Below are 27,882 nucleotides of genomic sequence, written 5' to 3' on the forward strand. Positions count from 1 at the left end.
CACATACGCCAGCGTAAGATCCGCGGGATTCATCGATTCCAAAGTTAGACACAAATTGTCATAACTTTTGTCCAAAGAGCTGAGCAAAGTATAAACTTTCAGTTCCTCAGAAAAGTTGACTTGCAATAGCCTCAGCTGGTTGAAAACAGAAAGCATCTCAGTCACATGCTGTCTGATGCTATCACCAGGATGCAGCTTCATCTCAAACAAGCGTCTGGTAGCGTGGATTTTTGCCCCAGCTGTGGTCCTGTGATGCACTCTCTCTAGTGCCTGGTAGGCCTCATGAGCAGTCTCCAGCCCCTCTACAAAAGGCAGCTGTGAGCCCTCCAAACTGAGCATGATAGCTCCCAGGGCTTTCTGATTTTTCCTCTGCGAAGCATGGGCAGCTGCAATATCTGCTGCCGAAGCACCGGCTGCAGCTTGCTGTGGAGGCCCTCGGACCGCCTCCCACAGACCCTTGGCTACCAGCCAGGCCTTCAGCTTCCTGCTCCACTCCTCCCAATTCTTTCCATTTAATTTTCCAAAAGGGACGGAGTATGACTCCTGGCCATCTGCCATCTTCTCCCCGGGGCTCAGCGTACTCACGTAACAGCAGCTCCTCCGGCACCCAGTTCAGCAGACCAGATCCTCCCCAGCGAGCTCCTCTCAGCCTCAAACGTTAGGCACACCTCCAACTGGCTCCAGCTTCTCCTCAGCTGGCTTCCCCCATACACAGGCACAACTTGGCAACAGCTTCAAAGCTTGGCTGACTTCCATAACCTATGGGGCCAAAATGGCGTCCGGCACTCTTCTTAGCTGCGTCACTGCTGTCTGTGTCGGTAAAAACCTCTTCCAGCCTCTTTGGCTCTCTTAGCAGAGTTTACACAGCGGGGAAAGCTGTTGCTTGTGTGGGTAATAACTCAGACTGCAACGCAGGCTTTTCTCTTATCTCCAATAGCCTTTAATGAGTAGAATAACAACATAAATCAGCCCGGTGAATTGGCCGGCATCCTCCTCGCTTCTCCGGCAAAAGCGAAAGAAAAAAGACACACAGAGAAACACTCCCCTCTGTGAACATAGCCACGCCTCAGAATGTGAGATGTCACTCAGAACTGTTTAACCCTGTAAGTTCTGATTCTCCTCACAAAGCCAAGCCCAGTTCTTTTTCTTCCTCTGTTCTCCCTCCTACCACCGAGCCCTGGAGACAAAGCTTAATGGGGAGAGGGGAGGGCAGACCTCCCCTCAAGAGTCTATGCAATAATTCGCAGCCAGCTGCTGCTGGGCTGAAACTTGCAAGCTGCAAGCAGTATGAGGAAGGAGAGCAATTGAGAAACACCTTGTGGAAGCAATGTAGCCCTCTTTCTGCACCTGCAAGCCTTGTTGTGAAGAGCGAAGTCAGATTCCATGGTATCTGCACGACCTGATGCCCCACAGCCTCTCCCTCATGTGTGCTGCGAGGGCCCAAGGCGGCTGCATTTGGAAAGTCTGGCTGAGCTTCAGAGCAGTGGAGAAACCAGCAAAGGCAAGTGTAGCTCCCCTCCAAACACCAGAACAATCTCTGCACAACGGATCTTTCATTTTGAAACAACCGTTTCCCAATAAATTAAGAGTGTGTGTGCACCAAGTACAGGAACCCAGGACAGAAAAGCAGAAAGACAAAGTTGCAGAACTTGGGGTCGGGTGGGGAGCCCAACCCAACCCAGCTGTGCCCACTGCCTCAGCTCCCCTCCTGCTGCCCAGCCTGCGCCCCCTCCTCCTCCCTGGTCCCTTTAAGGCAGTGCTTAGTGCTACTTGGCAGAATGGGGACAGATAGCTGAACTATAGAGAGCAGGCTAAGGCGTACGTGGGCCACAGTGGCTGCCCTGCCCCTTCTTGATGAGCATCAAGGCTGGGGGGACAGAGAAAGAGGTCCTGCAATCCCAGGACAGGCCAGGAATCCTTATGCCTGGTACCCACCAAGAGTAGCACATGCTCAGCTGCAGCAGAAGGGAAGAGCGTGGACTACTGTACAGGGACTGAGAGCAGCAGTGGTGGTAGTAGGATGGGCAGGGGAATGACTGTCCTGCAACAGGGCCCCTCCCCAAGCACCCTGAACCTGCTGCCAATGCCCTGGAACCATGTGGAAAGCCAAGTGTGCAACCGTGTCAGGAGTCAAGAGGAAAAGGTGGAAAGGGCGAAGCACAGGGAAGGGAGCTGGCACATGGCAAGATGGCACAAGGGGAAGGGCAGGCACCAGAGAACAGAGGCTGGGCCTTGCCTCTTCCCTCCCAACTTCGTCTCCAGTCACGCTTGGCACCTTTCGTAGTCATCCGCCCCCAGCAGGAAGCCCAGGAGGAAGCCGATGGCACTCGGCAGAACGTTGGGCAGAGGCCGTAGCAGGAGGCTGGCGAAGAGGGTGGCTGCAGGGAAGCGAAAACATTTGCATGAGATACTGAGTTGGGATACTGCCAGGGAGATAAAGTCCATCATGACTCCACGTCGTCTCCGGACGTCCATCGATCTCCCGTAGACACGCAGTATCAGCAGTTAGCGACACGAGTTCCAGAAAATAGCCTTCCACATTCCAGAACTGATGCACGCTCTATCAGCAGATGAAAGTTGCACTCAGAGAGCATTATTTACAAAGTTTATTCAGCGTTGGTCAGAACAAAGAAAAACTTGACTGCCTGCTAGCGTGTTCTGGCGCAGAGAGTGAAACGAAAGCAATAGGAAACATAAACATCCTGTGAACAGGAAATACGCAGACTCTGTGACTCACAAAGCCTGCTCCCTTTTAAGGTGGAACGGAAATATCCTAACAAGGAGGCGGGAGCAGGAGGAAGGCCAGCTCCCAGCCAGGACAGGCAGGTCTTACCTAGCATGTTGCCACTGACGTTGTTGCTCTCAGAGTATTTCAGCAGCTCCCGCAGGAAAGCCACCACAAAGCGGAACACGTTCTGGTGCGACTGCGGCAACTGGCAGATCACCTGCAAGACAGGGAGGGGCGGTTTGGAGTTTCAGTGCAGAGCTTTGCTAGAGGAGGGGCATGGATCACTAGCACGGTGTACTTGTTATGTTTGCGGGTTTAGACCTGGCATAAAAAAAGAATGTTTAAAATGGTAACCGGACTAGAACTCTGCTGGGAACTTTGGGGAACAATACAACTGTAGAGTCGGAAAGGACCACGAGGGTTAACTAATCGAACCCCCTGCAATGCCTAAGGTGGGGCTCGAACTCAGGACACTGAGATGAAGAGTCTTATGCTCTACCAACTGAGATATCTTGGGGGAAGGGCCATAGCTCTGCAGTAAACCACCTGCTTTTCATGCAGAAAGTCTCAGGCTCCACCCCCAGCATCTCCCAGGAGGGTAGGGAACATCCCTTGTCTGAAATCCTGGAGAGCCACTGCTTGTCAATTTCGACAATACTGAGCTAGATGGCCCAGTATATGGCCGCTTCCTGGGTTGGAAATTCAAGCGAGGTTCGGACTTCCGGAACGCCGCAGCCACGGGAAGGAGCGCGAGCCTGCCCTTCGGGGGAGTCTCGAGCAACACGGCGGTCTAGAGGGGTCACGAAGGCTCCGTGAACCTCGTAACCCCAGGAGGATTATCCTGAGGGTCAAGGTACCCAGCGACGCTGCTCAAGCTCCCCTGTATTGTCGGCGTTTAGCAGGGTTTGAGCTGCAGCACGAAGGGGATGTAACAGACTCCGTGTTGTGAAGCCTCAGGCTCCGTGTGAAAGCGGTGAACCTCCAACAACAGTCATAAAACTGGGAAAAAGCAAACCAACTACAGTGGTGCCTCGCAAGACGAAATTAATCCGTTCCGCGATTCTCTTCGTCTAGCGGTTTTTTCGTCTTGCGAAGCAAGCCCATTGACAGCTTAGCGGATTAGTGCTAGAGCTGTCAAGCGGCTTCCAGCGATCAGCTGTTAAGCGGCTTATCAGCGGAACAGCTGATAAGCGGCTTAGCGGCTTAGGAAAAGAGCGAAAAAAGCAAAAAAAACCCGCCGGGGGACGCAAGATTTTTTCGTCTTGTGAAGCAACCCCATAGGGAAATTCGTTTTGCGAAGCGCCTCCAAAACGGAAAACCCTTTCGTCTAGCGGGTTTTTCGTCTTGCGAGGCGTTCGTCTTGCGGGGCACCACTGTAAGCTGATAGAAAGATTAACTAAAGAACCCAGCGTAAAAGGATTAAGAGAGGCAAAGATAAGCTACTCGTTGGCAAATATTTTTCGGATAAAAACAAAATCAGCTAAAGCCAGGGGGAAAAGATTGCCAGGAGATGTATTAGTTATGTTCAATTTGATGGATATGAGAAACGAAATACTGAAACAGAATTATAACAAAAGGTTATATATTGGAGAAAATCCAATTATCATATACAAAGAGATTCCTTCGAAGGAGGGATGCCTACAAAAAATTAACTAACCAAGTGAAGAAAAATGGGATACTATATAGATGGGAATTTCCGGAAGGAAATTCATTCTATTTTAAGGAAAAAAGATTCAAACTGTCCAACCCTTCAGAATTAGAAAAATTTGCAAGAACATATGAGAAAGAACTCGGAAAGATGGTGGTGGGGGGGAGGAGGAGGGTGAACGATCGGGGAGTGGGGACAGAGGCGGAGAGAGTGGAGAAGGAGAGAGGGAGACAAATTCAGGAGAAGAGAGGGAAGGAGAAGAGATAGACGATAAAAAACAGTAGATTTAATCTAGATTTGTTATCTTATTATTTGCATACAAGTGATGGCTCTAAAAGTTCTGACTTGGAACGTGAACGGACTCAACAATAAAAATAAAAGGAACCAGATTGCGCATATTTTACTAAAAAAGAACCTCGACTTAATTTGCCTACAAGAGACTCACGTAATAAGAAAGCATAAGAGAATTTTAAGCAATAAGAGATTAGGATTGGATTTTGTGGCCTCAGATAGAGTTAAGAAACGAGGAGTGGTTCTATATATAAAGGAAAAACTTGATCCAAAATTACTGTATAAAGATGAACAAGGGAGAATGATTATAGTACAGATTATGTTTCAAGGAGTAAAGATTATTGTCGTCGGACTATACGCACCTAATGACAGAAAAGCAGTCTTTTTCTCTGAATTAGGTATTAAGTTAACAGAGTGGATGGATCAAAAAATGATAGTGATGGGTGACTTTAATGGGGTGGTGTCACCAAACCTGGATAGATCAACAAGAAAACAAGAGATTAAGGAAGGCAAGTTACCGCAGACATTTTTTGATTTGGTTGATAATATGGGACTAATTGACGCGTGGAGATTCAAAAACCCTACTGTAAAACAATATACTTTCTTCTCAAATCCTAACCAGAGTTGGGGGAGAATAGATGGTATTTGGATCACTAAGGAATTGATACAGAACTTAATCAAATTGGAAATTCTCCCACAGACTATATCGGATCATAACCCAGTATATCTAGAGTTAAAGGGTAAAGAGGCTAGAGTACTTAGATGGAGAATGAACGAATCTCTATTTAATGATCAAAAGATAGTGATTAAGGCAAAAGAAACAATTGAAGAGTACTTCAAGTGGAATTTAAATAAAGGGACAGCTTTAGAAACGGTTTGGGACGCAGGGAAAGCCGTCATGAGGGGCTTTCTAATTCAGAAAAACAGCCATCAAAGAAAAGAAAAAGAGAAAAAGAAGGAGGAGATTTTAGTACAGTTAATGGAGAATGAAAGACAATTAACTATTAAGCCAGGTGATGAGACTATGAAACAAAATATAAAGTTATTACAAGCCCAATTTTCTATGATAGTAAACCAGGAGATTGAGTGGAAAGTTAAAATGTTGAAACAGAAGACTTTTGAATCTGCTAATAAAATAGGGAAATATTTGGCCTGGCAACTAAGAGAAAGGAAAAAACAAAATATGATCTGTAGGATAAGGGATGGAGACAAGATAGTGGAAGACCCAAATGAAATAAAAAGGTTGTTTCAGAAATACTATAAGGATTTATATAAAAGAGGTAAGGAGACAGGCTATGATATAGAACACTACCTGAAAGAATATCATTTACAACAGATATCAACCGAAGAAAAAGAATTACTAAATCAGCTGATTACAGAGGAGGAGGTAAGGAAGGCAATATCAAAGATGAAAATTGGTAAAGCGCCGGGGCCAGATGGTCTGTCAGCCAAATATTATAAAGTATTAAGTCATCAAATAAGCCCAACCCTATGTGAAGTGATGAACAATACTTTAAAAGAAGGGAAGACCCCGAACACCTGGAAGGAAGCCTATATTACAGTAATTCCTAAAAAAGATGTGGATGCCTTAGAAGTGAAAAATTATAGGCCGATTTCGTTATTAAATAACGACTATAAACTGTTTGCGGATGTAATGGCAGAAAGATTAAAAAAAGTATTAAATAACAGAATCCATAAAGATCAAACGGGCTTCCTTCCAGGGAGACAATTGAAGGACAATGTAAGAAATGTGATAGATATCATTGAATATTTGGAAACCAGAATAGACAAACAAGCCGCTTTGATTTTCATTGATGCCGAAAAGGCCTTCAATAACTTTTCTTGGTGCTTCCTGACAGAAAATCTAAAAACGATGGGGCTGGGTGAAAGATTTAGAAAAGGTATAGAAGCTATCTATAATGAACAAAAAGCTAAGCTAATAATAAATAACTCGACATCAGAATTTTTTGACATATCTAAAGGGACTAGACAAGGCTGCCCCCTGTCCCCTCTGTTATTTATAACAGTACTTGAAGTACTTACTAAGAGACTGAGAGAGGCAGCGGAAGTGAAAGGGATTAAGGTAGGGATTAAAGAACATAAGATAAAAGCTTTCGCGGATGATATTGTATTAACTCTAGAAGACCCGAAAAATAGTATGAAAGAAGCCTTGCAAAAATTTGAAGAGTTTGGAGCGGTGTCAGGCCTCAAGTTTAATAAAAATTAGACTAAAATGTTGACTAAAAATCTAACTAAGGAAGATATTGTAGAACTAGAACAAAAGACGGGAATTATGACAGCAAAGAAAGTGAAATACCTTGGAGTGTGGATATCAGCGAAAAATATTAACCTATATAAGGATAATTATGAAGTCACTTGGAAGAATATTAAGAAAGATCTTGAAATCTGGGAGAGATTGAGGTTATCTTTTCTGGGGAGGATAGCGGTTATCAAAATGAACGTTCTCCCCAGAATGTTATTTATTTATTTTTAAAATATATTTATTAGGTTTTTACAAAAAATAAAAGTACATAACCACCACAGAAATAGAAAAAAATGTAAAAAGAAATAAAGCATAATCAAAAGTAACACATAGAACAGATCAAAACACAAAAATATAAAATACAGTAAAGAAAAAATCCACCCAACCAAGTACAAAAACATAAAAACTCCAACTTTTTCGATCATACTTAATTAACTTCCTTTCTTGACTTCCTCACGCCTCCCTTTTTTGTGTTCCTCTTTACCCAATCAGATACAGCAAATCCTTACCCTCTTTCAGATCTCATTTCTAATTATTAAGTTCATTCTATTATGTCACCAATCTTTTCTCCTCGTACTTAATCACCTTTATAATATTATTTACTTTCGACATAATATCACTTTAATCTTTCCTCCTTTTCTATTACATTTTGCATACTTTTTAAGCTATGTCACTAATGCCTTATTATTTCCAAATCCAACATTATTTTAACATTCATAAACTTTGCAGTGTTTCTGCAAATAGTCTTTAAACTTCTTCCAGTCCTCTTCCACTGATTCTTCTCCCAGGTCTCGGATTCTGCCAGTCATTTCTGCCAACTCCATATAGTCCATCACTTGCATCTGCCATTCTTCCAAGGTGGGCAAATCTTGTGTCTTCCAATACTTTGCGATGAGTATTCTTGCTGCTGTTGTCGCGTACATAAAAAACGTTCTATCTTTCTTTAACACCAATTGTCCGACTATGCCCAAGAGAAAGGCCTCTGGTTTCTTAAGGAAGGTATATTTAAATACCTTTTTCAGTTCATTATATATCATTTCCCAGAAAGCCTTTATCTTCGGGCACGTCCACCAAAGGTGAAAGAAAGTGCCCTCAGTTTCTTTGCATTTCCAACATTTGTTATCAGGCAGGTTATAAATTTTAGCAAGCTTGACTGGGGTCATGTACCACCTATAAATCATTTTCATAATATTCTCTCTTAGGGCATTACATGCTGTGAATTTCATACCGGTGGTCCATAACTTTTCCCAGTCAGCAAACAAAATGTTATGACCTATGTCCTGTGCCCATTTAATCATGGCTGATTTAACTGTTTCATCCTGAGTGTTCCATTTCAACAGCAAGTTATACATTCTTGAAAGGATCTTAGTTTTAGGTTCTAACAGTTCTGTTTCCAATTTTGATTTTTCCACCTGGAAACCCAACTTTTTGTCCAAATTATAGGCCTCTCTTACTTGATAATAATGAAGCCAATCTCACACTTTGTCCTTTAATTTCTCAAAACTCTGCAATTTCAGTTTATCTCCTTCTAATTCTAATATCTCCCAATATTTCGGCCATTTGGCCTCCATATTGAGTCTTTTCAGAGCCTTTGCTTCCATGGGTGACAACCACCTTGGGGTCTTGTTTTCCAATAAATCTTCGTACCTTATCCAGACATTAAATAATGCTTTCCTGACAATATGGTATTTAAAAGCTTGGTGCGCTTTAACCTTGTCATACCACAAATATGCATGCCAACCAAAAGCATTGTTAAAACCTTCTAAGTCCAAAATATCAGTGTTCTCAAGAAGCAGCCAATCTCTCAACCAGCAAAATGCTGCTGATTCGTAGTAGAGTTTAAAGTCCGGCAGGGCAAACCCTCCTCTTTCTTTCGCATCTGTTAATATTTTAAATTTTATTCTGGGCTTTTTGCCCTGCCAAACAAATCTAGAAATATCCTTCTGCCACTTCTTGAAACAATCCATCCTGTCCACAATCTGTAAGGTTTGGAACAAAAATAACATTTTTGGCAATACATTCATTTTTATAACTGCAATTCGCCCCAACAAGGAAAGCTTCAATTTAGACCATATTTCTAAATCTTTTTTAACTTCTGACCAACATTTCTCATAATTATCTTTAAATAAATTCGAATTTTTAGCTGTCATATTGATCCCCAAATATTTCACTTTCTTAACTAAGGTCAAACCAATCTCATTCTGAAACCTTTCTTTTTCAATCTGTGTTAAGTTTTTCTCTAGAACTTTAGTTTTTGACTTGTTCAGTTTAAAACCTGCCACATGACCAAATTCTTGAATCAGTTCTAATACCCTTTTCGTACTAGATTCTGGCTCCTGTAATGTCAAAACTAGGTCATCTGCAAAAGCTTTCAGTTTGTATTGTTTGGCTCCGACCTGAATTCCTTTAATCTGACTGTCCCTTCTAATCATATTCAACAGCACCTCCAGGACTGAAATAAATAACAATGGGCAACCTTGTCGTGTTCCTTTTTCTATCTTAAATTCTTCAGTCACCACATTATTAACAATCAGTTTAGCTTTTTGTTCTGAATAAATTGCACTTATACCATTTTCAAACCCTTGTCCCACCCCCATTCCCTTAAGGTTTTTCTTCATGAAATTCCAAGAAATATTGTCAAAGGCCTTCTCCGCATCAATAAAATTTAAAACAGCTTTTGTGTTAATATTCACTTGTAACATCTCCAAAATATCAATTATGTTCCTTGTATTATCAGACAAGTGTCTTGTCAGCATCGCCCTGGAGCCAGTGTACCAACTGGACTCATGCACTACAGCCCCGACTGGGCTAGGCGAGCTGGGTAGCACTGCCAGAGACCTCCTTTCTCACAGGAACTGGTCACAGTGCTGTGGACTCACAGCTTGGAGCTGAGAGCACCGGATTCACTGTCTCAATAATGCAGTCGTTGCGCAGCAGCGTTTTGCAGAGTCTTGCAGAGTATAAACCACTCGGAGAGCAGCCCTGTAAAGTATCTTCTTTTATTCTATAACTACAGCTATAATACAAACTATATACAGAGCTAAATAGTCTGAGCATACATCAATGCTACTCTGAGTGCCTGCAGCTGCTCTTAGCAGCAATCTTATCTCTAAATACTATCTCTTGCACTCACTCTCCGACACACTGACTGACTCTCTCTCACACACACAGAGACTCACTCACTTGACTAATTAAGTAGAGAGCAGTACATTGCTCCTCCTCTCTGTAGAGTCAGCAGAGACCTCAGGAGATGATCAGGAGATTCTTGGGTATGGGAGGGGTGAAATCTCCTCATCCTCCCCTATTTCATCCGACCATTCAAGAATCTTTAACATAACTGCAATTTGTACACACACTCCAAAAGTTGTTCTCTGCTTACAACCTTGGTAACATATTTGCAGGTATCTCTCTCCCCCCTTATCTAAGACACTTTATCACATCATTAAACAGTTACTTCAACCTTTCTGTGTCTATTAGGAAAGAGTTAAAACATAAACCTTAACCTGTAGCTTACACAAAATACACATTGTGAACACACAAATGAATAAGCAGCTTCTGGAAAAATCTTCACACACATTTCTTCCTTTCAAATACAAATTGACATTTCTAATTAGGAAGATTTGAACAAACCACTTTAAACACATGCTTGCTCCTTCAATCCTGATCCTTTTAACATATTACACATGAACCACTTAAGGTCAGGTAAGGAAATAAATGCAGCGTTTTGTGCCACTACTCTCAGCACACTTCATGCTAGGTTTAAAAACCCCACCAGAGTTGCATGTGACCGCAGCCTTTGCAAACTCTTCAGAAAACCTTTTCGGTGGTACCCCCTTGGTTGTTCTCTCAGATCTGCGCAAAACTCTCTGATCCTCTTGTTCTGGTGCTTCCTCCTCTTTGGGAGAATGGGGAGCTAAAGTATATGAAGCTGCTAAGTCTGAATCAGCGTCAGACTCACCTGAGGCTTTTGGGCTCTGATAATCTGCGCCATCATTTGAAACTACATTGGCATCAGGATTATCAATCACATCAGAACTTGCCTCCCTCTTAACTTTCTTTGCCCCTTTTGCACCATCATCACAAATGGGATGGCACTGAAAAACGCCAACTTTGTCCCATTGTGGATTGTCGTCAATGCTCCTGGTCAGCCTTATGGTTTTCGTGTCTGTGATCAGGACACGATAAGACCCTTTCTCATATCCTAGGAAAATACCATGTTCTCCAAGCTTACTCAGTTTGTCACCCTGCGAGGTGTGCACCCAAACTTCCGAACCAAAAATTTTAAAGTGCTTCACACATGGCTTCCTTCCGTGAAGCATCTCATATGGGGTGCAATTTATACTAGACTGGTACCTCCTGTTATACACGTGACAGAAAAACGAAAGAGCTTCGGCCCAAAAAGGATTGGGCAGCCCCGAATCATGTAACAGTGTTCTGATTCCTTGCTGCAGGATCTGGTTCAATCTCTCACATAAACCATTCTGCCAGGGCGATCTGGGCGTGGCAGTCCTATGCTCAATGCCCTGTTCAGAAAGAAAAGCCTCAAACTCTTCTGAACAAAACTCTCCACCCCTGTCAGTGAAAAGACAATGTACATTCTCATTATGTACATTCCTGAGCCATTTACAGAACTGATGAAACTTAGTAAAGGCTTCAGACTTTTTCTGCAGCACATAGACCCATGCATATTTAGAGTAGGAGTCTATCAAAACCATGAAAAACCTTGAATTGCCTCTAGAGAGCGCTAGAGGCCCCACTAAGTCTGCATGAATGACTTCGTATGGTTTCTTGGCCTCTCTCCCAGACTCTGTACCTTTGGGAGCTTGCCTTGCCTTACTCTCAGCACAAGAAACACATTTCATGTGGTAGGGACATTCTTTCAGGTTCATAGTAAAGGTAAAGGTACCCCTGCCCGTACGGGCCAGTCTTGCCAGACTGTGGGGTTGTGCGCCCATCTCACTTAAGAGGCCAGGGGCCAGCGCTGTCCGGAGATACTTCCGGGTCACATGGCCAGTGTGACATCACTGCTCTGGCGAGCCAGAGCCGCACACGGAAACGCCGTTTACCTTCCCGCTGGTAAGCGGTCCCTATTTATCTACTTGCACCCGGAGGTGCTTTCGAACTGCTAGGTTGGCAGGCGCTGGGACCGAGCAGCGGGAGCGCACCCCGCAGCAGGGATTCGAACCGCCGACCTTTCGATCAGCAAGTCCTAGGCGCTGAGGCTTTAACCCACAGCGCCACCTGTGTCCCATATCAGGCATTTTTGCCACAGCCTGGAAATTCAAATGACCATAAACACGGTGGTAATAATGAATACATTGGTCATGCATCTTTTCATTCTTATCAATAGACAAATTGCAACACTCTTTCTCAGTTGCTTCTGCAGTACCTGTACCTGAAACAAAAGGCAATTGATACAGACCATTTACACATTTTGCATATAGAATGAGCTTGCCATCTCGACGAATTTCACAGCGAGATTTAGCAACCACCACCTTAAAACCCTGATGATCAAGCTGGGAAACACTCAACAAATTGTCCTGAATATCAGGCGCATACAGGATATTCTTAATAGTTGCATTCAGGCTCTTTAAGAACACAGTTCCCTTAGCCTCACTCGTGAGAACTGTCCCATCTGCTTGATGAATTTCTTTCTCTTGCTTCTCAAGCTGAACAAAGAGATCCTTATCTTTGGCTACGTGGTTGGTACAGCCAGAGTCGATCACGAAGAAACTCCGCCCACATTGACTGGAGCAGCGAGAGAGCAAAACCTTTGAAGTAGCAGGTGCTTGGGGATTTCGTCCTCCTCCCCCTCTGCCTCTGAAGTTTCCCTTCTTCTTTGAAGATTTCTTGCAGCACTGAAAACTCAAATGGCCTTGTGCTCCACATGAAAAGCACCGCTTCAACTTTAGTGCTTTAACAGCAGCAGTTTCACTTTCACTTTCCCCTGCTGAAGACTTAGGCACATTTTCAGGAACATTTTTAACAGCACCATTGTCCCGGCTTTCTCTAACAGCCTGTCTGCGATCCCACTCATTCAGGAGCACGCTAGACACATAATCTTCTGTTAGCCGTTCAGAAGGCAGTGTAGAAATCTGGGCAGCTACTCCATCGTAAGACTCATCTAGGCTATTTATCATCAGCATTGCAAACACAGCCTCTGAAATAGCCAGGTCTCGCTGAACAAGGTCCTGTCTGAGACGCTTTAACTGAGATAGATGGCTAGGCAAATCACCATCTTTCTGCAACTGCAACCTGCACAGCTTCTTGAAGAAAATCACACTGGAACCAGCATTTTGTCTCAGATGCATATCTCTCAACTTATGCCAAACAGCTTGTGCAGTCTCTTGACCCTCTAAGTTCACCAGCAAGTGGTCTGAAACACTCAAAACAATTGTCCCTCGGGCTTTCATATCTGCAGCATGCCACTCAGCCCAATCATCATCATCCTTATCTGGAGGGTCATCTTCTATGGTGTGAAATAGCTTTTCCCTCTGTAAAAGCGCTTTCATCTTAACTTGCCAAACTGCATAGTTTTCAGGCGAGAGGAGGGGAAAGGACATAGCCATCTGGCCAGAATGTGCACAGGCCATGTCTGCTATTACTTAGAGCAAGACACTTCCCTCGTGCAAACACAGATAAAGCCTTGGACTTCTTCAGCCACTCTCTCCCCCACTCAAAGCGCAATTAACAGGCAAACAGGGATGCTATCTTCTTTCTTTGGCAGTCAGCAACATACCTCAAGCAGCAGCAACAGCAACAGCGGGAGCTTGAGCACTCTGCTCCAACACAGCTCTGCTTCTAGGCACCACAAATCAGTCCAGCATGCAGCCTCCGTTCCGCCGTCCAGCGATCAGCAACAGACACCTCTGGCGACTGGGAAGACTGGGATGACTGTAACAACGACTGGTCAGACGACTGGGCCCATAACCGATGTCAGCATCGCCCTGGAGCCAGTGTACCAACTGGACTCATGCACTACAGCCCCGACTGGGCTAGGCGAGCTGGGTAGCACTGCCAGAGACCTCCTTTCTCACAGGAACTGGTCACAGTGCTGTGGACTCACAGCTTGGAGCTGAGAGCACTGGATTCACTGTCTCAATAATGCAGTCGTTGCGCAGCAGCGTCTTGCAGAGTATAAACCACTCGGAGAGCAGCTCTGTAAAGTATCTTCTTTTATTCTATAACTACAGCTATAATACAAACTATATACAGAGCTAAATATTCTGAGTATACATCAATGCTACTCTGAGTGCCTGCAGCTGCTCTTAGCAGCAATCTTATCTCTAAATACTATCTCTTGCACTCACTCTCCGACACACTGACTGACTCTCTCACACACAGAGACTCACTCACTTGACTAATTAAGTAGAGAGCAGTACATTGCTCCTCCTCTCTGTAGAGTCAGCAGAGACCTCAGGAGATGATCAGGAGATTCTTGGGTATGGGAGGGGTGAAATCTCCTCATGTCTACCTGGGAGAAAGCCTGCCTGATCCTTGTGAATCTCTTCTACTAATACTTTTTTTAGTCTATTAGCTAAAATGTCAGCAAAAAAATTATAATCCACATTTAACAGGGAGATGGGACGGTAGTTCTTGAGTTGTGTCTTTTCAGACTCTAGTTTAGGTATAAGCGTAATAAAAGCTTCTTTCCACAACTCTGTCGCCCTCTTCCCTTCCATAATTTCGTTGCAAACCTCCTTTAATGGTTGAATTAAGTAATCTTTCAAAACTTTGTAATACTTGGAGGTTAACCCGTCTGGCCCTGGAGATTTGCCCAGCTGCATATTCTGAATGGCACCTTCAATCTCCTGTTCTGTAATTGCGTGATTCAACATTGTCCTTTTTTCTTGAGATATTTTTTGTAGTCCATTAAGTCTAAAAAATTGGTCTATATCAGTCTCTTTCTGAGGCCCTTGTGTGTACAATTGTTTAAAGTATTTCTGGAAGCACCTTCTAATCTCCACGGGATTCTGAATGTTTTTCCCTTCTATCTCGAGGTTTGTAATAGTGTTTAACTTTTGTCTTTTTTTCAACTGCCAAGCTAGCAGCTTCCCACATTTATTAGCCGATTCAAATGTCTTTTGCCTCATCTGCTTTATTTTCCATTCTACTTCTTGATTTATCAGTTTCATATATTGTACTTGATAAAGTTTGATTTCTCTCAGAATCTCCTTTGAATTGGGTTTCGACCTTAATTTCCTCTCCCCTTCTTTTATTTTTTCCAAAATTTTATCCTTTTTCTCATTTTGAGTCCTCTTTTTTATAGCATTCTGTTGAATTAGAAACCCTCTCATGACCGCTTTACTTGCGTCCCAGATTACTCTTTTTTCCACCATAGTTCTCAAATTGGTTTCAAAATAGTCTCTCAATGTCTTTTGGGCCTTCTTGATAATCTCTTGATCTCGCAGTAAGGTGTCATTCATCTTCCATCTGAAGGAACCAGTCAGTGTTAGTTTCATTTCCATCTTTACAGCATTATGGTCGGAGCAAGTTCTTGAGCAGATTTCCACCTTCTTTATCTTAGGTGCCAGTGCTCTAGTTATCCATATCTGGTCAATTCTAGTCCATGTCAATTTGGCTTCAGAAAAGAATGTTCCTTTTCTTTCCAGGGGGTTTTTGGTTCTCCATATGTCAATTAAAGACTCTCCTCCCTGAAAGAGAGGGGAGTGGTTGTGGGCGGGAGCCCGAGCACCGCCCAGCAGGGGGCTTGCCCCCTGCCTCCAGCTTACCTGGCTGGCGCTCTCGCCCCCCCGGTGGCCACCCAACCAGGTGCCGCAGAGGGGGCGTGTTCAGCAGCCTTTTGCTGCAGCGCCAGTCTCTTCTTGGCCTCATTCCTCGTCATCGTCCCATCACGAGTATGAAAGGAGAGAAGGTTAGCACTCCCCTTGATAAGGATGGAAGAGGTCCTTGTGGCCTGTACAACACACATATGGTTAAGGCATTGCCACCTACTTCGTGGCATCTAACCAAGTTAAATATTTAGATGTGTCTATCCACCTGACCCATTTGTTTGGTGTCAAATAAATAAATTTATAGACATATACAAACAGAACGGTCAAGTGATGAATAATTATTTCATATCATCGTCAGTTACGGTAGACAATTGATAGTATCAGTAATTAATTCTACTTACAGTGGTAATTGATTGAACAAATAATACTGGATTAGATTTTAATAAATAACAATAATAAAAAATAATAATAACAATAAATAAATAAATAATAGATAAATAATAATAATAATAATAAATAAAACATTAAAATAAAGAATATTAATAATAATATATAATAAAAAGAATAAAGAGAATAAGTGGAATGGCATCACATACCAAGATTAAATTGATTAATTAATTAAATAAATCTAAAGATAAATATATAAATAGACAAATAAAATTAATAAAAATAAAAAAATAAAATTAATAATAAATAATTGATCCCTGTATGGGACCCCTGCATATCGAATGAGATATTATAATATGAAGTAGGAAGCATCATATATATATATATATATATATATATATATATATATATATATATATATATGCAGGTTTTGGTGTCCTCGGGTGTCTTCCCGTGTAAAAGTTGGGGTGTCTAGGCGACGTTTCGACGAGGTCTCACTCGTCATCTTCAGGCTGGTGCTTTCGGCTTCTTGTTACTGGAACAGAGCAGGATCTCAGTGTTTGAGTTCCTATAAATACTGTTGAGGGGGTGTGGTGTATAGCCTCCAATGTTCTGGGCAGAGAGGAAGTTCCCAGGCTAGTGTGCCTTTTCTTCTTTTGTTCCTTAATTACTTGAGGGATATCTTGAGTGATTTCTTGAGTGATATCCTGAGTACCACTTAGGTGGGTCATTAGGTGTGGATTAGTTGCTAAAGTCTTTGTGTCTTGACCTCTTGAACTTTGTGAAGAGTTTTTCTGAGAAGATGGCTGTACTGCACGGGATGGCTGTATTTACACGGGAAGACACCCGAGGACACCAAAACCTGCATTCCTGTACCCGTGAAAATCTACGAAAGCATATATATATATATATATATAGTAAAAAACAACACACGCACACTAATTGGATAAACAATTGAACATTTAACCAAATACTTGGAAAAATCGTTATTTATTATAAGTAAATCAATTGTTAATTAATACATTCGTTTCAAAATCTATAACATGTGCCTGTACAACCGCTTGTAAACAGTCGCATGTGTTTGTGGCAGTAACTTTAGCGCGTTATCCATGGCTCCTAAGAGGAAGTGCTCTGCGGTGGAATCAGCTCACACCTCAGGCTGGATGTGTGCCACATGGATGGGATAATAACCCCAAACCTATTTCACACTACCTAAATGCCTTTAGATCGTTCATTGATGATTATGAGCAGCATTTTTTCGAGCAATCCCTAACCCCATGCCCTCCGCTGCTACCCCTGATATGATACTAGATTCCCAGGTGGTTCCGGAGAGCCCGCCTTTCACCCAGGTTGATGACCTCCCAGGCACCTCTGCCACCCTCTTCAACGATTCTCAGTTCTCAGGCGCAGGCCCAAGCTCTCGGGCAGTAACTGCGGCAGTGCAAACTAGGCCTCTGGCCCTCAGAATCTGCATTGGGTCGCCTGTGCAGAGGCCGCCGGCCTGTGTCAATAACACTGTTGCGTCCAGTTCTTCTGGTTCTTTGCAGAATAAGCAGCCCAGCAGCTGGAGGGGGAGCTTCAGACAGTTGAGGGGGGACAAACCATCAGGTAAAAGACGCACCAAGAAGCACGTGTGTAAGAAGAGCAAGTCAAAAACGGGCGACATGGATGAAGAGTCAGAACAGCCTGTGCGCTTTCTGGGGTGGCCGCCACCATTAGCCATGATAAAAGTCCGAAGGAAGGCTTCCAGGATCCCTCTAGCATGCTGGGATCAAATTGAAAATGGCACCTGGTCTGTGGCGGTTGTCCCGTATGTTGAGAAGAAGCCATTAGATTCTTATCGCACAGGTAAGCCGGACCTGAGAAGGGAGCCAAAGCGCAAGGTATGTTGGGAATTCAATAAGGGGTCATGCCAAAGGCAGTCTTGTAAGTATCTGCACAAGTGCGAGAGGTGTGCAGGGGTACTCCCAGCCGTAGCGTGTTACAAAGGGAAGCAGCCCTTTCGGGAAGGCGGGGTTCCAGTTCCAGAGAAGCCCCCGCAGCAGGGAACAGACGATAGGGACCCTCCGGGTCTAGCAGAGTGGTGTCCCCCGGACGCCCCTTCTGTGCCCACCTGGCCAGGCTGTCAGTTGGTCTTAGACACCCGCACCACAGGGTCCACCTCCCCAGGTCGGTCAAGGCAGATCTGGAGGTGTGGACAACTTTTTTGGAAAACTACAATGGGGCATCTCTATGGCAGGATGTCTTGAATTTGTCATCAGACTTCCAGGTCCAATCGGACGCGGCTGGGTCCTTAGGCTTTGGCTTGTACTTCTTTTTTTTAAAAAAAATAATAATTTTTTATTAATTTTCACAGAAAAAATACAAAACACATCACATTTTCAACTTTAACAAATTTTCCAGTTTTGGACTTCCTTCAGCCTCTTTGACAATCATCCAAATTTAATTTTTAAACACACAGTTTTTAAATTCACTATCGCCTTTCGTAAAACATTTGAAATCTATTTTTCTTTTTTGCAATATTTCTTTAACTTTTACAGAGCTTCTTTAAATGCCACTAACGTTATTTCTCTATCACTTATACTTTCCCAATAGTCCACCATCTTTCTCCAGTCCTCGATGAACTTTTGGTCTCGTCGATATCTAATCTTCCCTGTCAATTTGTCCAGTTCTGCATAGTCCGTCAACTTCGTTCTCCACTCCTCTAATGTTGGAACTTGTTCTTGTTTCCAATTCTGGGCCAGTAGTATTCTCGCCGCTGTTACTGCATATAAGAAAAGTTTACTGTCCTTTCTATTTATTTCATTTCCTATAATTCCTAGAAGAAATGCCTCTGGTTTCTTAGTAAATGTATATTTCAACATTTTCTTCAGATCATTGTAAATCAGTTCCCAGAAGCTCTTCACTTTCTTACATTCCCACCACATATGATAAAAGGTACCATCCTTTTCTTTACATTTCCAACATTTCTTACATGTTTTGTACATTTTTGCTAGTTTTACCGGTGTAATGTACCATCTATACATCATTTTCATTATATTCTCTTTTAACGCTGTACATGCAGTAAATTTCATATTTTCATTCCATAATTTAATCCAATCATCCATTTGTATATTATATCCAAAATCTCTGGCCCATTTTATCATAACCGATTTAACTTCCTCATCTTTTGTATGCCATTCCAGCAAAATTTTATACATTTTAGACAACATCTTAAATTCATTATTTATTATTTCTGTTTGAAATTTCGACACTTTCTCTGCATACCCATATTCCTTAAGGTCCTTTTTAAACATTTCGTTTATTTGTAAATAATGCAACCAGTCATATACATACTCTTTTACCTCTTCATAAGACTTCATTTTCCATTTCCCCCCTTCCTTAACAGTTAACTCTCCATAGGTAATCCAGTTTTTCCTCATATTAGTTTTTTTAACGCTCATAACCTCCAATGGAGACAACCAGTGTGGGGTTTTTGGCTCGAGTAGGTTTTTATACCTATCCCAAACTTCTTTCAACGATCTTCGGAAAATGTGGTTCTCAAAACCTACATGACCTTTCTTCTTTCCAGACCACAGGTATACGTGCCACCCAAATCTATTATCAAATCCTTCTAAATCTAACAACTCCGTATTCTCTAATTTTATCCATTCCTTTAACCAACAGAGACATGCAGCTTCATAATATAATTTCAGGTCTGGCAGGGCGAAGCCTCCTCTTTCTTTCGCATCTGTTAGTAACTTAAATTGTATTCTAGGCTTCTTACCCTGCCAAATATACCTTGAAATTATTCTTTGCCATTCTTTAAAAATTGCCGTCCCTCTGATTATTGGAATTGTTTGGAACAAAAACAATAATTTTGGCAGAACGCTCATCTTTATCGTTGAAATCCTTCCCCACATTGATAATTTCATTCGTACCCACACCTCCAGATCTTTCTTTATTCCATTCCACACTGGTATATAATTGTTCTGATATAAATCAATACTCTTTGGGGTTAACCAAATACCAAGATATTTCACCTTCTTCACTATTTCTATTCCTATTTGTTGTTGCATTATCTCTATCGTTTCTTGATCCATATTCTTAGCAATTATTTTGGTCTTTCTCTTATTTAATTTAAAACCTGCCACTTGGCCAAATCTCTCCACCTCTTCAAGAATATTTTTGGTGCTCTCTAATGCTTCTTCCACCGTTAAAACCAGATCATCGGCAAAGGCTTTAACCTTATACTCATTCCGGCCTAATTCTACCCCCTTTATTTCCTTATTCTCTCTTATAGCATTTAGAAAGACTTCTAGGACCATGATGAATAATAATGGCGAAAGTGGACACCCCTGTCGCGTACCTTTGCTTATCCCTATTTCTTCCGTAATCACATTATTTACAATTAACTTAGCTCTTTGTTCAGTATATATTGCCTTTATTCCATTGAGGAATTCCTTCCCCACCTCCATACATTCCAGATTTTTTAGCATAAAGTCCCATGATATATTGTCAAAGGCCTTTTCCGCGTCCACAAATATTAACATTGCTTGTTTCTCAATCCTGGCAGTCAGATATTCCAAAATATTGATTATGTTCCTCACATTATCTTTCAACTGTCTGCCAGGTAGAAAACCTGCTTGATCTTTGTGGATAACTTCTTGTAATATTATTTTGATTCTCTTCGCCAAAATACTTGCAAAGATTTTATAGTCTGTATTTAACAATGAAATTGGCCTATAATTTTTGACTTGTGTCAGATCCGAATCTTCTTTTGGAATAAGGGTGATGAACGCTTCCTTCCATGTTTCCGGGATTTCTTTCTCTTTAAGAATATTGTCCATTACTTCTTTCAAAGGTACTGACATGATGTGTTTCATTTCTTTATAATAACGTGCTGTAAATCCATCTGGCCCCGGGGCCTTCCCTCTTTTAAGTTCTTTTATAGTTTCTTTTATTTCACTAATTTCTATTGGGGCATTCAGCCTTTCTTTTTTTCTGTCGGGATCTTCTGCACCTTTTTTTCTTTCAAATATCTTTCTATCTTCCTCATGTTGTTCCTTTCTGTTCTTTTGTACAGATGTCTGTAAAAATCCACAAATCCTTTTCTAATATCTTTTGGGTTGTCTATCTCTTGTCCCTCCACGATGATTTTATTGATAGTATTCTGTTCCTTCCTCTTTTTAATCTGCCATGCCAGCAGTTTTCCTGACTTGTTAGCCAATTCAAAATTCCTTTGTCTCATTTTTTTTTATATTCCATTCCACTTCTCTGTTAATTTTCCTGTGTTTTCTCGCCACATGTGTTTCTTGCAAACAGATTATATCCAGATTCTTCCTTTTTAAACATTGTTCGATTTTATTCCTTTTGTTCCTATCATTCATCCCATTGATATTCCAATGCAAAATTTTTAATGCCATTGTAGCTCCAAATTAAATAACTTTTTCTTTTTTCTTTTTTTCTTTTTTTAAAAATATTTCTCTTCTTCTTCTTCTTCTTCTTGCTCCTCTTCCTCTTCTTCTTCCGATTTTTCTCCATTCTCACCAGCATCCTTTGGTTCTGCTCCTCCAGTAGCTACTCCTCCCACAGCTCCTCTTTCTGCCTCTTCTTCTGTTCTTAATTCCTTATATTTCCTCAGGAACTTGCTTGTCTCCTCTGGACTTGTCAATCGATGTTTCTTAGTTTTATAAAAAAAGGAGATTCCTTCGGGAAACTCCCATCTGAATTCAATGTTGTTTCTCTTAAGAATTTGGACAAATGATTTATATGGGTCTCTTCGTTTCAATAATCTTATTGGTATGTCTTTAAAGACAATAACGTAACTCCCATCAATGTTCAATCTTTTTTCTCTGTTCTTCTGCAATATCAGATTCCTCATGTCTCTATCTCTGAATGTTATTAAACAATCTCCAGGAAATTTTCGTGTTTTAGCTGATTTTACTCTCATTCTAAATGCACTTTGAATTGTTTTTGCAACCTCATCTGGTTCCATCTCTAACCATTGCGCCAACTCTTTGATCAGTTTCTCCCTGATATTCTCCCCCTGTGTCTCTGGTATGGCTCTCAGCCTCAAATTAGCTTCCCTCTGTCTCAGTTCATTCATTGCGATCGCATCCAAAACCTCCTCCTGAGTTTTATTCATTTCTAACATACCTGTTTTCATTGTGTCTTCCTCCTTTTTCATTTCTTTCATTTCATTTTTAGTTTTCTTCCACCCTTCCTCTAGCTTTTGTGTTCTTTTTGATACCTCTTTAATTTGACCTTTAAGTTCGTTTACAGTTTCATCAATTTTTTTGTCCATTTTACCAATTCTACTATCCACTTGTTCTAATTTAGTCTCCAAATTCTTTTCACTTTGTTTAATCTCTGCAAACATTTTCAAAATTTCCGCTTTAAAGTCTGACTCTTGTTTTGACCCTTTCCTCTCTACTGGTGTGCCCTCACCTGTTTTCTTCATTTTTCAAATTATTTATCTAATATCACAATCGTTCAATTAATAACAACAAGTCCCGATCATTAACGCCCTCCCCCAATCCGGAAGGGCAAAGTCACCAATCGATTAGGGGCGGGTAGGAATCTTTTAAAAAGTTAATTCCAAATTACACTCCAACAGGAAATAACACCAGAGAGAAGTAATTCCAAGTCGATCTCCACCAGGGGGTAGTACCAGGGAGAAAAGAAAAAAAGAAAGTAGAACAAGTTATATATCTTCTTGCTACCACTTAGGCTAATCCTCAATCGTCTTCTGCCACCAATTAGGCTACTCCAATAACAGAGGTTCGCAAAAACCAAATCCCAGAATAGTTCAGGACAGAGATATCAAAAGTAGAGAGTAAAAACCATCCTTTTATAGAGAGGAAACAACTGCAGTTTGCCATTATCCAATTGTCCCTAGGGATTCTCACCAATTTCAGTCCAAAGTTTTCAGATAAAAACTAGGAGCAGAACTTCCACAAAAAATAGATGAAAAGATTTCAATCCTTTGCTTTACATAAGAGTTCGTAGTCTATAGATCCACCCCCAAAAGCGCCACTGGTAAATCCACAGCAGAGAAGAAAAACAAGTTGTAGTTCCCCTGTTGACCACAGGGGTTTTAGTCTCCGATGCACAATTATAACTCCCAAATTTTTATAACGTTATTGTTTTAAAGTTTCCCTTTTCCCAAATGATAGAAATGCTGTAGAATGCCTGCTTGCCAATCTTCTTCAAAAGAAAAAACCAATAAAAGTAATCCAACCAGAGTTACATTCTAAATGTCACTTTCAATTCTCTTAGCTCACCCGCAGAAACTTCCGCTAAAAATAGTAACAATGGAGTCCGGAGCTTCGTTGCGCAGATACTCCAAAGGTAAAGAATATGTTAAGCACAGACTCCCCAACTCTATATTTATATCTTCGAGGGCTTTCCCAGTTCCAATTTTCTTTCCCCCCTTTTAACTTTGTTGCAAGGCTGTTTTAAAGAAGTTTGGAAAAGTTCCGCAGGGAGGGAGAGATCAAAGCCGCTAGCGGCAACTTACTTTCCGTTTCCAGCTCTGCTTACAGTTCTGCGTCAAAACTGATTTCAAAGGACGGCTGACCTCCGTAAATTTTCACTTTTTACTCCGAATCCTTCCGTAGCCAAATTAGACCTTTCAAATAATAAATTAGGGTCCGAATTTCTTTTGCTTTGAGAATTGAGCACTTCCCCTGCAAGCTCGGGGCTTCGCTTTCCGAAGGTAGCAATGGCTTCCCTTCAGCCCGCTTCCCTGCCCGCCGTTCTCTTCGCTCCAAAAGGAGTTACCTGACGGCCGGACGGTCAACGTTTCGGCGTCCGCGGGAACCAGAACTCCTGGACATCCACCAGTGAGTATTTTCGGGGGCTACCGCGCCCTGTAGCACCCCCTTTTCCCTTCGGAAAGCTCGGGATTCCCCTGACGGAGAAATCCCCGCTTGCGCTGGGTTCGGGCTTAAGGGGCGCTGGTGTGCACAATGATGGCCGACGGCATGCAAGGTCAGGCCATCACGCGGGATCTCACCTTTCTTGAGTTCTTTCCAATAGTGGTGGCCATTCACATCTGGACGGAAGATTTTCGTGATCACCGCGTGTGCTTCAGGACCGACAACCTGGCGGTGGTGAACATTCTAGCCAGGCAGTCATCTCGGTCTGAGAGGGTCTCCTCCCTTCTGTGGGCGTTCGTGGGCGGTGCCTTGAGTACTACATAATATTTTCAGCCAAATTTGTACCCTGAGCCAATAATGACATAGCCGATGCCTTGTCTCAATTTCAGATACCTCGCTTCCGAACCCTTTCCGGAGTGCCTGTGGAACGTTGGAGACGCAAAGTGATACAGGGAGTATTAGCGTCCGTGGCACCTTCCACTCTCAGGTCCTACAAGAAGGCCTGGTGTGATTTCCTTGGTTTCAGGTCTGGGTTATCTGGGCTCTCTCATAACGTACCTCCTACCACTGACGATGTCTTGCAGTACCTTTCCCATCTTGATGATCTGGGACGTGCTCCTAAAACCTTAAAGATTCACGTAGCCGCCATCAGCTTCTTTTCAAAAGCTACATTTGCTCATGACCCGTGTAGCGACTTCTTGATCCATAGAGCCATTGAGGGTTGGGGCAGGTTACAACCTCCCAGGGCCGAGGGCCGTAAGCTGATTTCTTACGGGTTGTTATCTCAGATACGCATAAAACTCAGGTCAATTTGCTGGTCCAGGTTTGAGGCACGTCTCTTTTCCGCAGCATATGCTATCGCCTTTTTTGGCGCACTTAGAGTTGGTGAGGTGGTGTTTGAAGTTAGTGCACGAGGTTCAACACATGGCCTCCTGTGCGAGGACGTGCAGTTGTCCGAAACTACCGTGACAGTGCGTATACGTCAGTCCAAGACTGATCAGGCTGGTAAGGGTGTCCTAGTTAAGCTCACGGCGTCGGCACAGCAGGGCCCATGCCCGGTAAAGGACACTAGGCGGTACCTCTACCTCAGACTGCCCGGCCCGGGTCCGTTTCTGGTCCATGAGGATGGGTCACCCTTGTTGAGGCACCAATTCACCAGAGTACTTCGCAAGGCTATTGAGGCTTGTGGTCTGTCCTCCCAGGAGTATGCTGCGCACTCATTTAGGATTGGCGCCGCAACCTCGGCCGCGCACCTGGGGCTACCGGCGGACAGGATCAAAGAAATGGGCCGGTGGAAATCCAATGCTTATAAAGCTTATATTCGCTAGTACGCAACCTGCTGCTTTACCCTACTTACCTGCCTTTCTTTTCTGTCTTTTACCCCCAGCTATGCTCAGGAGAAGCGTGTGGATTTGCGGCCACAGTATAGTTCATTGGGCCCACGTACGAGCGGTGAGCTGCGGCCTTGCACCCAATCTTGGCCTTCCACATGGTGTTCGAGTTTCCTGTTTTCGAGAAGAGCCAAGAATTGTTAGGCAAATGTTCCCTACCTATCAGAGTGTGGGAAGACAATCAACCTTGTATTAAACTAGCTAAATCAGGTCAATTCAAGGCACACACAAAACACTTGGATATCCGTTATCAAAATGTATGCCAAAGTGTAAAACAAGGTTTAATTGAACTAAAGTATTGTCCAAGCCAAGAAAATCTCGCAGACGGTTTTACAAAAGCTTTGAGTCCGCAATCTCATAAATGTTTCTGTTCAGGTTTAAATTTGAATTAAGGTTGGTACAGCTCAGTGTTACGAGCGAGAGGGGGTGTTGCTACCAAAGGGTTAAGAGGTAGCAAGACGCTCTAATCACTGAGCAGCTGGAAGTCATTAAGCTTCCAGGAATGTGAGTTTGTATAAATAGTCAGTCACCCGTGTGTTTGCCCCTTTGGGCGTGTTTGCTGATATGTGTCGTTCGTCGCCAGGGTTTTTTCTTTTGTAAATAAACCTTTTCTTTGAGTTTTTTAGGGGTATTCCGTTAAAGGAATCTGGCGGTCGTGTATTCTGTCCGATGCCTGCTTGGCGGGAGGCCATGGCACGACCCTCGGTGACAGCAGGGGTGAGCCTATAGTTGGATTAGCATAAACAGGCTCCACCTACTGGTGAATAAACCCACTTGTTTCGATCCAATGCCTAAGCCAATACCTTTCCATTGCTGTAATCAATAAAGTTGTGGCCTTTTCTAGCCCATTAACCTTATATCACGTGTCCTTGTGTCTTCATTTCACTTCGCGGGGGTCGGGTCCTCGAACCACAAATCCGTATTGTCAGTCAATTCAAAAAAGGTTTTTGGTAATCTGCCCTCTTTTGTTACAGTCTGTTTCTGTGCCTTGTCCATATTCGTGGATACCACTCCATTCATATCTCCCATCATAATGATGTTATTATAGTCCATATAGTCCAGCACTGTCTCATGTAACTTCTTATAGAACTCCGATTTCCCCTCATTTGGTGCATAAATACTTAAAATCAAAAAATTTTCTCCTTGAATTTGAATTTCAATTGCCAGAATCCTTCCTTGTTCGTCTTTAAAAATAAATTTAGGTGATAGGCTTTCTTTTGCATAAATGACCACTCCTCTCTTTTTCACCTTATCCGATGCTATGAACTCCTGGCCCAATCTTTTATTAATCAAAAGTTTCCTGTGAAGCCTAGTCACATGTGTTTCCTGTAAACAGATTAAGTCCAATTGTTCCTTTTTTAATAGATGAAAAACCTTCCTCCTCTTCTCCGGGGAATTCAGGCCACAAATATTCCAACTTAATAGTTGCAGAGACATGATGCTGTGCTTCTATTTCCCTCCTACTACTCCCAGAAGCTCTTCCTCCTTTGACGGTGGTATCACTTTCCCTGGCTGGTCAGATCCCAAAGGTGGTAATATTGAGCCAAGTACTCCAGATCTTAAGGCTCTCAATTCTTCCTCCACCTATTTTTGAAGGTCTCCTCCGTGATCACTCAAGAATCTTTCCTTGTCTTCAACCGATCTTATTTTGTCTTTCTTCCCTTTATATGAAAAAGATACCCCCTGGGGGAATTCCCATCTGAAGACAACTTTATTACTTCTCAATAATGCCACTAAGTCTCCGTAGTTAGCTCTAAGTTCAAGCAAATGCTTGGGGATATCCTTGTAAATTTCCACTCTTGAATCTTGAATCTCTAAAGTTTTCTGGAAGTGCACGCTCAATATCTTATCTCTCTCTTCCTTCGATCTGAGGGAGATCAAACAGTCTCTCGACCTGATTTTCCTCCCTCCCTTACCAAGTCCGAATGCACTTACTATCTTAAAGTCCTTGTCCTCTTCCAAAGGCCAAAATTTCTTAAATTCCTGTGTAAGATACTCACTTAAATTCTCTTTTTCAAGTTCTGGGACTGACCTGATCCTCAGGTTGTTCTCCTTATTTCTCAATTAGGCAGAAAATCCTGATGTCCCCCAACTTGTTTACGCATCGGCTTTATTTCCTGTTGCACAGCCTCTACCTTCTCTCTCGCCTCCTCAGCTATTTTCCGATTCGACGCAGTTTCTTCCAAAAGTTTCCCAATAGTTTGTGCATTTGAACTCACTTGCTGGGTTAAATTGTTAATGCTAGCTGTATTTTGATCAATTTTAGTTGACTGTTCAGTCACTTGTTTGCTTAGGCCATCCAATTTTTCATAAATTTTATTTAGTACAGAAGTAAAGTTCTCTCCTGAGGCCATTCCCTCAAGCCCAGTTTGGTCTAAATCTTCCCCTTGTGCCACAGGAAGACTGGGAACAGATGATCTGCGTAGCTGAGAGATTATGCTAGGCTGCTGTGTTTTGGTTTTAGTTGATCTTGTTGTCCTGCTCATCCCACTTCTGTCAAGGTCAGTCCCACGGTTAGCTCTTCCCATGGAAAATCCCCAGCTCCTGAGATGGAAAAATCCTCCAGTGGCTGTACAG

The 27,882-nt window shown here is 42.5% G+C and overlaps 1 protein-coding gene across 1 annotated transcript in view; it reads right to left on the bottom strand.

Annotated features, from left to right (window-relative positions):
* Window positions 1-2,262: 2,262 nt before the first annotated feature.
* LOC309361272 (inositol polyphosphate 5-phosphatase OCRL-like) overlaps window positions 2,263-27,882 on the bottom strand; it is a gene marked incomplete at both ends in the record, with an annotated part of 518,559 nt that continues 492,939 nt past the window's right edge. Inside the window, 2 exon segments of the mRNA XM_081896178.1 lie at window positions 2,263-2,378; window positions 2,834-2,945. Coding sequence (XP_081752304.1) covers window positions 2,263-2,378; window positions 2,834-2,945 — 228 coding nt within the window.

The sequence above is a fragment of the Podarcis melisellensis genome, assembly GCF_964234715.1.
Source record: "Podarcis melisellensis genome assembly, chromosome: W".
Taxonomy (NCBI): Eukaryota; Metazoa; Chordata; class Lepidosauria; order Squamata; family Lacertidae; genus Podarcis; species Podarcis melisellensis.